The following is a 15,080-nucleotide window of genomic DNA, read 5'->3' as shown; positions in this document are numbered from 1 at the left end:
CTGCAGACTGTCCTCTCCGCTCTGTCCTCTGGGTGGCCTCTATATCATTCTTTCTCTCTCGCATTTTGTTTTCCGCCACCTTCCCTTCGTTCTCTCTCCCTCTCTTCACTACAGCTCCCTGTTTCAACCCGTTTACTTCCTCTATTCCTCTTCTTTGTCTTTCATTTCTCTCTGCGTCCTGTCATTGACGTTTGCGTTCTCTCTCACTCTCTCTCTCTCTCTTTCAGTCTTTATGTCTCTCCCCTTTCCTCCACTTATTTAATTGTAGAATCAATCATGTTAGATCTCCCAGACAATGCATTTAAGAGGTTGTCCAGTAATGAGCACGGAAGGGCTCTGTGGATGCCTTAATGAAGTTTAACTCTTATTCGGCCTTGCCTCTGTCTCAGCTTAATGACACACTGATGCTGAATCATTGGGGAATCTCCGAAGTAGAAATGACCTCATAATAATCCGTTGTGGTTCTAATCGTACTGCATGTTCAACAATCCAGCATGTTCAGTTTGGATTGGTGTAGCTGAAGTTGGTGTTTGTGGTGTTTGTGCTCGCGTAAACTGAGCTCTGTGCCCGTCTATGCCCGGTCCATCGAGGGCATCCTCTAACCTCGTCTCTCCGAGTGGTTGTAATCAGGCTTTATCGCAGCTTGTGTGGCGCTGTAACTCGTTCAAAGGGACACGACCCCAGAGTGAGGGAGAGGTGAATAGCATAAACACAAACACGGTCTATGGCTTGTAATCGCTGTTACTCCTCAGACATAACATTCACCCATGTGTCCTCCCCTATGTTTGGACAGCATATGCATCACTGAAGGATTAGAACATATCTGTATTACAGCACTCTTTCTCAGCGATCACCTCGACAGCTCTCGGTCTGTCTCTTTAACCTCTCTTACAGCCTTTCCTCCTTCCTTGTCTTACTAAGGCTTAGTCTGAGGAATTCCCATTAACATCATTTTCCATTTCTGGTATATTTCTCCCCTACACTGTTTTTCCATTATCGTGGTGCATTGTGGGCAACTTTTTATTAACCTCTGGCTTGGATTGCTTTACACTTTTCCCTGTGCCTAAAGCATTTTTATTAGGCATTTATTCCTAAAACACATAGCAGCACAATGATGCTGACCACGCTTTAGAGCAGGCGTTTAGTCTACTCTAAGCATTTTTTTTCTTACGCTTTTTCTGTAATGTGTGTAGAGTAAGGGTTAAATGCAGCATGCATGCTGGGAATTGCATTTATATCAATTTAGAAAGACTGTTTACAGTCAAGGCAAGTTGCTTTTACGGTCATTTCAACCATATATAGCTGTCGCAGTACACGGTGAACTGAGACAACGTTCCTCCAGAACCCTGGTGCTACAATAAACAACATAGAGCGACATCACACCACATTGACCTAACAGAACACAGAACTGCATAACGGAACACAGAGCTACATAACAGAACACAGACAGAACACAGAGCTGCATAACAGAACACAGAGCTGCATAACAGAACACAGAGCTACATAACAGAACACAGAGCTACATAACAGAACACAGACAGAACACAGAGCTGCATAACAGAACACAGAGCTGCATAACAGAACACAGAGCTACATAACAGAACACAGAGCTGCATAACAGAACAAAGAGCTACATAACAGAACACAGAGCTACATAACAGAACACAGAGCTGCATAACAGAACAAAGAGCTACATAACAGAACACAGAGCTACATAACAGAACACAGAGCTACATAACAGAACACCGAGCTGCATAACAGAACACAGAGCTGCATAACAGAACAAAGAGCTGCATAACAGAACACAGAGCTACATAACAGAACACAGAGCTACATAACAGAACACAGAGCTGCATAACAGAACACAGAGCTGCATAACAGAACAAAGAGCTACATAACAGAACAAAGAGCTACATAACAGAACACAGAGCTGCATAACAGAACAAAGAGCTACATAACAGAACACAGAGCTGCATAACAGAACACAGAGCTGCCTAAAGTAGGCACTAAAGTAATAGTTCTCGCCACAGAAAGTGCATTGTGTGCAACCGATTGCAAACAGTGCAAGACAAAAGACAGCAATCAGACTACACAAGACAGTGTGGGACATGTACACAAAACACATACACCTATATGTGCAAAAAAGAAGTGTATACACGAGTGTATTTGTAAACATGAATACAGTGTTGTGCAAAAACAGCAAGAGCAGCAATCGAGAGGCGTGAAACAGCATATAAAGAGTATAATATGATTAAATATAATATGGGAGGTGCTAAAAACATGGATATGTGGGAAGTGAAGTGAAACGAGTATTGAGTGTGTGTACAGTTAAAAAACAGGCACAAATCTACTACCAATCTGCTATGAAAGCATGTTCAATCTATATTTATCTATTTTTGGTTTCAGCTCTCCCACAGCCGGATATTATCTGCTCATGATAATCATATTCTTACAAAAATCCAAACCGACTGGTATTGGTAAAAAACTAAAATATAATAATTTAATAATACATATTGCAATTTCCTAAAAGACATGGTGTGTGTGTGTGTGTGTGTGTGTGTGTGTGTGTGTGTGTGTGTGTGTGTGTGTGTGTGTGTGTGTGTGTGTGTGTGCGTATATATATAGCCCCATGCACATGAGAGGAATAACGGCAAATGAATGGAAAACACATTGTTTAAAATGATAAAAGTTGCATCTCAACATCAGCTTCTTATCAGTGTCTGTGCTGAAACAAAGCTGTCTGAGCTTCAAAGAGTTTTCTTGGAACTGTAGCGCTAGAAAGAGAAATGACCAGTAAATGGGGGTTTGGTTCCATATAACTACTCCTTTCTCACTTTTTCCCATAATCCTCTCACCTCCTGCCCTCAGTAGAGGCCCTTCTCTCCTACACACACATAAAGGAGAGACACAGCATTTTGGCCTCTCTGCCTCCCACAAACCTTTTTTTTTAGTTTGTTTGTCTTTATGCTTTTGTCAGTCATTTTTAATCCATTATTACTTCCTTCCTCTTCTTCATTCTTCCAGCCTTGCTACTTTGCTAATCCCCTTTCGGCTTTCAGCACAGGACTGTTTTAATTCGGTTTGATATAAATCAATTTGAAATGACTGTAAATTCGGTTCAGTGTTTATTATGCTGCCATTCTAAATGCCAGCGTTAATTGTGTGAAATCATTTTGTCATGCACATTATAATTTGTGTAATAACTCTATGCATAAAAGCCTACTCATACTTCTGAACTGTCCTGTTATCACGTTCCTCTTAGTGCATGTGGTGTCCTCTTTTTTAATTTAGTCCTATCAGTCATTAACCTTATTTTTTACATTAATTCTAAATAAATTGTTCAAATATTAAGGACCAACTGCCAGAAAGTGGTTACGCATCATGATACTATTGGTAGCCATAATGTTTAGTGTCGGCATCTTACTATTTTTAGTTTCACTGGATGGATCGGCTTTGTGTAACAGAGATGTAGATCCGCTCAGACAGTTTATTTGAACTTTTTAAGCATTTCTAATCAGTTCTTTGCGATGTGTTATCATCTAGGATGTTTTCACTTTATTTTGTGATTAGGTTTATCCTTATTTGTTTTCCCCTCGCGTCGCTGATCCAAAGCCGTTATGCTTTAGGGATTATAAGAAGTTCGTTTCGAAGTAAGAAGACTGTGCTGATTTGTTTTAGAGCTCAGATCTTTTTATTATTCCTATTATGAATTTCGGGGACATTTTCAGTAGGTCTCTTTTTTTCCCGCGTTTTATTCGGTCATGTATTGTGTCTCTCAGCCATGTGCCTACACCTCGGTTCTCCGTATTGCTTTGTGAAACAACCTCGCTAAAAGTGGCGCTTGCATTTTCCCTTTCCTTTCTTTCTTTTTTTTTCTTTTTTTTTGCCCTGCACAGCTTGGCTAAACGTGTTTGTCTGTGCTCTGTGCCGAGGATTACCTTTCCATCAGGAAAAGAATGAAGTGTGAAAAGCAATCTGAGAAACGGCAGCCTCGCTGATATAGAACTTGGGCGGATGCAATTATGCCAATGACAGATCATTTCTGACCCTATCCTTCACTGTTATAGATGACAGTTTGCTGTTTTGTTTTTCTACTACACACAGTTGAAACATTGGCTTGTAAGGAGCGATGACATGGCAAATATAGACCCAGTTTTTTTTTTCCACCGGTGCTTACTCATGTCACAGAGAATGATGTATTAACTCTCACTGTCTTTCTCATTGTTCCCTTCTTTTTTCTCTGGATTAGCCATTCTCTAGAAGACTTGGTGCTCAGCCAGAAAAACCACTTCTCACTGCTGCATGGCTTCATACAGAGATGTACACACCTGCTTGAGGTAATCATTGAGCCACACTAGGCCAGGATTATATAAGAACAGAAGACTGGCTTATATGTTATAAAGGCCTATTATGGCAGATAAAGTGTATATATTGTATATTAGTATTGCAAAAACTTAATAACAATTGCCAATACCTATCAATATACTGTATATAGATAGATTTAATTAAAGCTAAAAGATTTGCTGGAGGAAGTCATTTTAGTGAACCTGCGTGGTGGAAAAATGCTATAACGCAAGCTACGTTTAAAAGACGAACAGTTAGAATGTAGTTTGTTCTGCACTCGTCCTCCACTTGTGCATCGTAGTAAACTGGTTCGGCTGAAGCTCAAATATCAAATATCAAATGTGGCTTTAATATTATTAAGAGTTTGCCACAAACTGGATTGCGTCCTAGACATCGATTCAACCCTCAGTTGAAGATGAAACTGTGGACTGATCACTCCTTCTCACTCAGTATAATTCTACTACAACATGGAGAAACACCTTAGATTGGTCACTACAAGTAGCAGATAATATAAAATGAATATATCTAAATTTTTAAATATAAAAATGTTAATTAACAAAGTAAAAATGTAATCCGTAATTCAGGCAAGCAATCTGAACAGAGATCTTCAGTACTTGTTAAAATAGTAGTAAAAAGCGGAGTTATGTTTTGTTTTATTCTTATTAACGCCTAGAGAACGGTGGCTTACGAGGGAATTACTATTTGTAGCCTCTATATATAACTGGCAACAGAAATAAACTTGTCTCATGTACACTTCATTAAATCTAATTATAAATTGCTATAAAGCAAAATGGTCAGTTGTTCATTTTGTAATTGTAAATGCTGGCTAAGCTCTGTGCTATAATAGAAACAAAACACTGGATCATAAAATATTATTGAATACGGCCAATTGTTATTTCAGTTATTTACTTGGATAAATATGAGCCTTTAAAGAAAAAACTTTTCAGTCTCTCTCGCTCTCTCTGTCAGGTGTGTGACTGTCAGCTGCAGTTTGCCCGTCGTGACGAGGGTGTACAGCTGCCATTGCCGTGCTTTGCGGGACATCAGGGGCCGGAGATTACCAGAAAACTGCTGCATATTGAAGCTATGTTTGACAAGACTCTGCAGAACTTGTATTCTGGGAGCGAGGCCATGTTCGACCTCAAAAATACCACTTGGACTGATTCCTACACCAGGTAAGATGTTTGTGTGTGTTTGGAGTTGTGTCTTTGCCTGTGAGCTAAATACATTTATTTTGTGATCAAGATTGCCTTGTGTGTACGTAATGACCAAAAGTATGTGGACACTGAGATACATATTTGGGTCTTCACTAAACTGAAATTTGGACGCGCACGGTTATTTCAAATGTCTTTTGTATGCTGTAGCTGTAAGATGCTGTAAGATTTTTTTTTTTTGTGAGCTCTTTGAAGACATATTTATCAAAGGTTCCTGACCTTAAACCCATTGATCACCTTTGGGATTAATTTGAATGCAGAAATGCACATGATTGCCCTAATGGTGGCAGTGATAGCATATTGATTATTGGTCAGGAGTTCAAGCCCCAGCACCACCATGCTTCCACTTTTGGGCCCTTAAGCAAGGCACTTAACCCTTTCTGCTCTAGGTGACATATCATGGCTGACCCTAATCTGCTAAACAGGGATTTACAACGATCATTATGACATTAGTACATTATGAGTGGTGAAGTGAATAACACTGATTATCTCTTCATCATGGCACCTGTTAATGGGTGGGATTTATTAGACAGCAAGTGAACATTTTGTCCTCAAAGTTGACGTGTTAGAAGCAGGAAAAATGGGCAAGCGTAAGGATTTGTGCGAGTTTGTCAAATTGTGATGGCTAGACGAGTGGAGAATCTCCAAAGCTGCAGCTCTTGTGTGATGTTCCCAGTCTGCAGTGGTCAGTATCTATCAAAAGTGGTCCAAGGAAGGAACAATGGTGAAGCGGCGACCAACACAATATTAGGCAGGTGGTCATAATGTTATGCCTGACCGTTATCCATTAAGTAATGTTCAGTGGAAAGCCTTCTCAGAAGAGTGAGGATTATTATAAGAGCAAATGGTCATATAAATGCCGGACCTTTTGGAATAGGATTTTCATTATTAAGGTGTTTTTTTACTTGTATCCATTTAAGCATTATATAATGATGAATTCAATATGTTCCTTTATAAGGTGGTCTTAATCTCTAAGTAATTACAATGCGTGTGGGTGTATTTCAGGGTTATTGTTAATAGTAAGTGTCCAGCTGGGGGGAAATGTGCTTTTACTTTAATTTTACCTGATTTAAACGTGTGAATAGGGTTTATATAGTGTATACATCAGACTGTGTGTGAGGCCTTACGTCTGCCATTAGCCTCCAGAGACTGCGGGACACCCAGTTAAGCACAGGCCCTGTCGAACTTCAGGACAGCATGTGACGTGATGGACAAGATGATGGATTGGGGTCAAGGGAGGTTGTAGGGTTAGGATGTTGCTGCCAAGACAAACAGCTGTGCTTCTGCCTGGGGCAGGTGGTACACAGTACAGCAGCATATTGAGAGCAACTAAAACAATACCAATCTGCGTCACGATCGTGTATACGCGGAGGCGTGTGGCGTTGCTGGCTTTTGATTACTGCGTCGGAAAAAGGAATTTATTTATGGTGCCTAGTGTGGATTTCCATCTGCCTCATATGCTTTTTACTGTCTCTTTGAATGTATATCAAAAATGGCATTCCTGTTTATGTCTTTTTTTAATCCCATAATTTACTCTGTGTGTGTGTGTGTGTGTGTGTGTGTGTGTGTGTGTGTGTGTGTGTGTGTGTGTGTGTGTGTGTGTGTGTGTGTGTGTGCCTTTAAAGATTTCGATCAGCAGTGAAGGAACTTGAATCGATGATGCAGAACCTGATCAACTCAGCTTTTCTGACTGTTAGAACAGTGGAAAGTGGAGTTCACCTGCTGAACATCTTCTATCAGTTTTCTACACGAGAGGTCTTACTTTTTACAGTTTTACGCACACACCCACCTGTTTTCACTTTCACTCAAGTCAAGTCAAGTCAAGAGACTTTTATTGTCATTTCTACTATACGCAGTGGTACACAGTACACAGTAAAAACAAAACCACGTTCCTCCAGAACCCTGGTGCTACACTAAACAACATAGAGCTACAACACAAACTATAAAACTATAATCAAGACTATATATAAACAAACACAATGCAGTGCAAAAAAACAGTGCAAAAATTCATTTGTATATAAGAGAAATCTGTTGTGCAGGTTGACCTTCAAGTAACAGTTCATGCTACATTTCAAGCCAGAAATCATGTGTGTGTTGCTGCTGCTGGCAGTGTGTGACAATAGCAGCTTTTGATAATGCCGAATAAATCCAGATTCCGCTTAGAACGAGGATGAACAGAACGCTTACGCAGGAATAAAAATGTTAATTGGACAGATTTGCTATATCATTTAGTATAATAACTTCCTTCCCACTTCGTTTTAGTCATTAGAACAGAAGTGGCAATGATGCAATGTTACATGATGACAATTCAGGAGCAAAACAGTGACTGCAGTATGAGCAAGAAAAACATTTGAGGTTCTGTGAATATTGCAGCCAGGAGACAGTGGTAAGGGTTTGCGGGGTTGCATTAATGCACAGGTCACAACCTGGCCGTCCCTGGACAGTACAGAAAACTGCTACGGTCACAACTGAAGAAACAAATTCGAAACGGAGGTTAGCTGAAGATAGCGAACAGGAAGCAGGATTTAATACGCCTTGAGTTTCTTATCGTAAGTCTGATCATATGCATGCTTAATAATATATTAAAGTCATTAATGTTAACTAAACTTACACTGCCTAAGGATATAGAGCGCTTCTATAAACACCCCAATTTTTCAAAAAGTCCATTTTCTTGGAATATAATAGAATCTTTGATTTAGGGGATTTTGACATTTATTGTAGTCACCGGTAGTCTTTTCACTACAAGACCACACAGGAACTCTTATTGTCTTTCTTCAGCAAACCCTCAGCTCAGCTTTTATTCCCCCCCAAACTCATTCATTTGCAGGGCATTCAGAGCAGGTGTTAGTGCCCCATGCACGCATACTCTCTGCTGAAGTGCTCCCTTTCTTTGTTATCTGCAGCATATGTGATTAAGATCAATTTACCTCAGCCTACAGTAATTACCATGGTTTAACTTGTACCATTTTCTTTCTTTTTTTTTTCTTTTTTATTATTTGCTTTTTTTTAAATATATTTTTCAACCAATATCTTTCTCCTGAGCTTTTGTTCTCTCACTTGCTTTCTTAGGCCATTAGGCAGACTTTAGACAAACAGACAAAGGAGGTGTACAGTCTGTTCAATAAGGATCTGGTGCTCGTAAAAAAAAAGCTGGGCCAAGAGGAAGTCTGCACTTCTGCACATATGCCTCAGTATGCTGGCCAGGCTTACTGGGCCCTAGCCATGCGCCACCGTATAGACAGGCAAATGGAGGTAGGTGTGTGTGTGTGTGTGTGTGTGTGTGTGTGTGTGTGTGTGTGTGTGTGTGTGTGTGTGTGTGTGTGTGTGTGAGAGAGAGAGCAGGTGTCTAAATCAGTGGGTGTTGACCATTTTATAATTACATGGCTGGTCAAGTAGTAGAAAGTCTAATAATATAATGAGGTTACTTTAAAAATCAATACAAAAGGAAAAGAAAAAAAAAAAGACACGAAAGGCAGTGTTTCGATGGTCATTGCATCCAAACATCCATTTAGAAGTGCTAGTGCGAAACCAGCTCGGGTCCAGAGTTAGGCACTTTCTAGTGCTGCCCCACACTAGCCCTTCTGCTGTACTCCCACGCCTATCATTTCCCTCTTAAATCCGAAACCAAAAAAAAAAAGCTAAATAAAAGCAGCCAGGTGCTCCATTCAATACACACCCAGCAAACACAGATCAAGTTTTATTTTTCAAGAAGCCAGGGAAATCTGTTGCTTTCGTGTAGGTTTGTCAGCGCTCTGTTGTCAGAGCTCATACCAATTTACTTCCAAATAAATAAAAACAAACAAACAAAAAAAAAAAAGGCAGAGGGACAATTGTAGGAGAATAAAACATAAAAAAAAAAAAAAATTCTGGCAGCATATGTGTACACAGGATTGCAAGCACCTCACTGTAAAGGTTCTAAAAAGAAGGCATGGAAGCAGATGGAGCAGTCATTAATGTGTGGAACATCTAAAGAGATACTGTATGCCCATTTAGTTCAGTCACAAGTCTTTTGAAGCTGTGCATCAGAAGACTGAAGAGCAGATGAACCTTCCTAGTGTATAAAGCCTCAGTATAGGCATTAAGTTGACTAAAGGATCTTATTACCTGGGTTGTACCCGGCATGTACGCAGACTTGATCAGCCCATGTAGGTGAGCTCTGTAGGGCTTTAGCTACAAATGAATTCGATTACTGACTATCCCCTCCACTGATCTGAGACTGGCTGGTGTCACAGTGCAGCTTAACTGCTTTTCAAATACCTGTGAGGTGTGGGCTGCTGAGGTCAGCCAGGTCCAAGACCGCTGGAGCTCAGCCAGACACCATCCATCCTCACAGGCTTTAACACTATTAAACCCAGCTGCTTCTCTTGTGTGCTCCACTCACCACGTGGACACCCCGCACCCTCCCTTATACCCCCACCACCCATTTACTTACTCTCCCTCTCCATTTATCTCTTTATCATATCTCTCTGTGCATTTCTCTCCCTCTTCCACATATTACTCCACATATTTCTTTGTTTCACTCTATATGCTGTATGTATGTGTGCTGAGCATGGTGACTCTGCTGTGCATAAATTCAGCTGGCTGCTTTCATTAAGAACACAATTAAGTCCAGCCGAGAGCCGTAATTGCACACAGATATGATTAGCTCGTGTTTCCTTGCACAGTAAAGATGATTAAAAAAGTTTTTTTTAAAAAGCAAACAGAAGGCAAACTCCAAAGCTCAATGTTTGTCATCTGAGTCGTGTTAATCTTCCGAGATGTTCGGAGAGACTCGCGCAATTTATAGCTCCACGATGGCGTGTTTTAGATTTCGTGATCTAAACCTTGTGAGCGTTTGTCTCTCTGAGCTTCCTGTGCAGTTTTTAGTTATTTGTAAGAATGATGCGTGCAGAATTCCATATGTGGAAGTTCACCCACTCCTTTTTTGCATGTGGGCATTGAGAAATTAGCATGTGGGCTTTTTTTTTTTCCCTTCCCTTGCTTTTTTGTGTCTGATCATATTTGTGTGACTTTAGGACCTGCATTGTGCCTCATTCAAGCCACAGGGTCAAATTTGGCAGAAAGTACATGAGTTTTATAAGCAGCTGACACACACAATGGATGAAAGGATCAGGAGGCTGTTTAGTGAGTGGAGCCAGAGTCTGGATCAGCATAACCTCAAGGGACTGGACCAGCCTCTTCTGACCCGTTGCAAGGAGAAAACAGGCATGCTGGATATCAATTTCAACAAGTATGTGCCCCCTTTTTTACTTTACTGAAGTAGTTCTGTTTGGGGAGACTTTCACTTCACTACATTTCAAAGTCAAATATCATACTTTTTACTCTAAATTTAGCAAAATCAGTCGTTCCTTTTTAGTTATGAGCGGATAAAACACGCAACGAGCCACCAATCAGGGAAGAGCGTGCACTTTGTTTTTCTACTTTGCACGAACATACAGTTCAGCATCAGTTCAACAGCACACACAACATTTTGAGAGGATAAATGATGAAAGAAACCCCTGACTAGAACTTGCCCCAACAACCGTGGCCTTATTTACGCTATTATTTTGAAGTAGTTGAAAAAGAAGGTTTTGGGCTCATGATAATTTGAATAGATATCAATCAGTGTTCTACTCATTAATGTCATTCTATGAATAGATCGTTCTGCTAAAAGTAACTTTACAGTCCTTTCACATAAACTGAGTTGATTAAGCAGGAGGCTTCTGACAAAAGTGATAATAGGAACATTATAGCCGTAATAAATTATAGTACTTTGGATACTTAGGTCCATTTGAAGGCAAATTCTTTTGTGTTTTTACTCAATTGAAAGCTATTTTTTTCTGGAGTCATATTTTACACCGTAGTGCATCTCTAAATTACCTCAAATACATCGTCTATGTACGTTATCCACCACTGGATGTACGTTAGCACTCTCTCAGTCGCACTGGACAAATGATTTGGTTATTACTGTAGATCTTATCAGCTGTTGACTTCACATACACAGGCACTTACATTCTCATTATTTGTTTTCATGCGGCTTTTGTGTTGGTCATCTAGGAGCATTCTGAAGATGTTAAATGAGATTCAATACTGGGAGCGGCTAAAGTTCGAGGTCCCACACTTTGTGTCTGAGCTCTTTCAGCGCAGGGAGGATCTGCATATCTTGAGGGAGAATGTCCTACTCCTGGTCAAAGACTACAATAGGTCTGTGAAGCACAAATCTCACATGTATATTACTTTATATTACTCACTTATATATGCATCTCCTGTGTCCTAACAAGAGCCCACTCTTACTATCACTTATCTATCAACCTGTTTTCTTGGAAAACAACATCGTGTATAATTAATATCCCAGACTACACCCTGTTTCATCATACGGATTTTTCTTTATAGTTTCAAGGTTCAAACAAGGTACTTTATGTTCTCGAAATAGTTAAAGTATGCGGAAAAAACTGGTATTTAAATTTACTTTGATGCAAAACATTTCATCATTTATCCATTTTGTGTTGAATTTTGACAAAAAACAGTCATTTGTTAGAATAAACTAAATAGGGATGACATTTTACTCTTTGCATTCTCCAGCAATTTGCCCCCCCAAAAAAATCCAGCACTGGAATCCGACAAGGTCTTTCCTTATGTTATTTTATCTGACAAAATATTTAGTTATGCCCTTATATTTTATGTGTAATCCAGCAAATTTTTTGGTGAACACACTTCTGTGTGTATTTATCTTTAAAAATAAAAAATAAAAATTCAGAATGAGCCCAGTATATAGTAAAAAAGACACTTAAGGTTTCAGTTGGGTTGTTTAGGTTATAACCTGACTATAGTATATCAGTCTCAGAGAATTAAATCTAGCGCACACCATATCTAAAATTTACACTATATGGACAAAAGCATTGAGACACCTGACTTTCGCAGTCATATGTGGTAAGTTGGAGACTCACAATTGTATAGAATCTCTTTGGATGTGGTAACATTAGATTTTCCCATCACTTGAACTAGGAGACCCAAACCTGTTCCAGCATGACAGTGCTCACAAATCATGCTCCATGTTACGGCTAACATGGGTTGGAGTGGAAGATCTTGATTGGCCTTTCATAGAGATTTGACCGCAACCTTAATGAACACCTTCGGGATGAATTGGAACGCTGACTGCACTGGAGGTACATCGGTACCTGACTTTGCTAACGCCCTTGTGTGTGAATGAGCACGATAACCACACTCCAGAATCTAGTGCAACATCTTTCCTGAAGAGTGGAGGTTATTATCAAAGTGAATAGAGACTAAAGGTTGACTGGGATGTTCAAAAAAGATATGCAAATTTGAAGGTCACAAACTTGCGTCCGTATAGTGCACGTGTGCTTTCATCGATGTAGAATTGCATGAACTATTTATTACACCTTCAGGCAAAATTGTTAAATGATTGGTCCAGTGCATAGCAACAGTGTTTTTCCTGGAATCCTGCTATCCCATGGAACAATACAAACAGCATAACTCACACCAGATTGCTACTACGTTTCTATAGCAGGGATTTCAATGATTCAAATACATTTTTTATTCAGGCTAACAAGCAACACGGTATATCGGAACACTTCTAAAGTGCCTAATCAAAATCAAATCAGTTTAGTTGATGTACGTGTCGTTTCAAACCAGATGGTTTTTTTTTGTTTTTTTTATTATTATTACTTCAAGGTTACCATGCACATGTAAGCGCTGAAAGTTTCACAAGCTTTAAACACTTGCTTTAATACGAAACCTCTATGCAAAAACTACTCACACTCACGTCCCTGACCATCTCGCTAGTGTATTATAACATCCTACATTGCTCACATAAGCTTTTTAATACCCACACAAACTCGCATACACTCACAACCAGCACTTCAGACTCAAGTACCCATTGTAGTTCTGAGTGAGACCCAGTGAATCATCAGGACCATATTGTCACCACATTTATTGCATTGTGGAGATGCCATTTGAAAATAAACACTTAAACTGAACAAATTCCAACAATTTCCATCTGGACTTTATTGTCTTAAAATCGATCATTGTTATTAAATAATAAATTACTTGTGTCATTGTGTTTATGAAACAGTCTTATATGCTATTGTGAAATGCAGCAAAAATGACCGTGCTGGTATTGTGTGTGAATAAAAAAAATGATAAATGCTCACATACACATTTGTGCTTTTCAACAGGATCGTTGCAACCCTTTCTCCTGAGACACTGGGCTTATTTCAGGAGCGTATTCAATTCTTAGATAAGAAGATACAGCCAGGCATGTCCAAACTGACGTGGTCCTCTAAAGAACCAATCAGCATCTTTATCAGCGATTGCAGACTTCATGCCAACAAGGTCAGCATTAAACCTTTCCGAACTCAGAACTGGGTATCACATGCCAGCGAATGAGTATGAGTGATAATAGGAAGATCTAAATAGAACAGATACTTAAAAAAGAAGTGTTCTGAAAGCATTAGTGGAACAGCTATGAATTATTTCCTGGAGACCTTTCCAAAACAATGCTCTTCAGAGGCCTTAAGCATTCCGGAAACAAGGATTTGGAAGGCAGTGTGTATTAGTACATGACAAAAGAGTCTTAAGGCACCCATACAAAACAGTAACACAACATTTAACTTCAATGAAGTCTGTAAAATATCAGATTCTTTTGACAAATTGGTGTGTAGGGAGCACCGGGCAAGCAGCCAGACACACCTAGCGATGCACAACAATTAGTTTAGAGAAGAAGGGATCACATTTCTGGGAAAGGAAAAGGCTGAGGAAAATAGTGTAACTAAGCTATTTTCCAGACTGAGCCAAAGTTGAATCTAATAGTTCTGTATATGATGATATGTGTGTGTGTGTGTGTGTGTGTGTGTGTGTGTGTGTGTGTGTGTGTGTGTGTGTGTGTGTGTGTGTGTGTGTGTGTGTGTGTGTATATATACTGTATATATATATATATATATATATATATATATATATATAGTGTACTGATCTCAAAAATATTTCAAATAGACAACCTGCAAAAGGCTTTTATTAAGTGTTTTTTGCTCTTGGACAGGGTTTTAGTTATGTAATATGTTTAAGACTAAAGCAAATACTGATGTTTTTGCTCCTGTTTTTATTAGTAGCTTTTTCTTAAAACTAATAGTTAATATTCAATTATTATATCGTTCCAATTTGCATGTGGGTTTCCTACAGATTCCTTCCCTTGTATCTTCCCTATTTCTAAAATCTGCATGTAGGTGGATTGGCTACTGTAAAATACAAATCAAGCATGAATGACTGTGTGAATGTGTATATTTCCCTCAGTGTTCTCCAGATCTGCTGCCACCCTGACCAGGCTAACGTGGTTACTGAGGATGAATGAATAATTGAATTTATAAATGGGGGGAAAATGGCAGTTATGTAATACACACAGAGGCAGATACATGATTTTCTCATCTTGTGTATTAAATACTTCTCAGGCACTGCTCAGCATGAAAAACCTCAGCATTCACAGTGAGAGCGAGCCAGCGTTGGTGCACTGCCATCACTAAGGCTTTT

The 15,080-nt window shown here is 39.4% G+C and overlaps 1 protein-coding gene across 1 annotated transcript in view; it reads left to right on the top strand.

Moving 5' to 3' along the window:
* The window catches only part of dnah2 (dynein, axonemal, heavy chain 2), a 149,480-nt gene that overhangs the window by 27,781 nt on the left and 106,619 nt on the right, over positions 1-15,080 (top strand). Inside the window, exons 10-16 of the mRNA XM_083541395.1 lie at positions 4,250-4,337; positions 5,314-5,519; positions 7,184-7,313; positions 8,628-8,810; positions 10,574-10,788; positions 11,595-11,741; positions 13,736-13,892. Of these exons, the coding sequence (XP_083397521.1) occupies positions 4,250-4,337; positions 5,314-5,519; positions 7,184-7,313; positions 8,628-8,810; positions 10,574-10,788; positions 11,595-11,741; positions 13,736-13,892 (1,126 nt within the window). The remainder of the gene's footprint in view (positions 1-4,249; positions 4,338-5,313; positions 5,520-7,183; positions 7,314-8,627; positions 8,811-10,573; positions 10,789-11,594; positions 11,742-13,735; positions 13,893-15,080) is intronic.

This window comes from Silurus aristotelis (genome assembly GCF_946808225.1).
Source record: "Silurus aristotelis genome assembly, chromosome: 5".
Taxonomy (NCBI): Eukaryota; Metazoa; Chordata; class Actinopteri; order Siluriformes; family Siluridae; genus Silurus; species Silurus aristotelis.
This window is presented reverse-complemented; position numbering and strand designations above follow the sequence as displayed.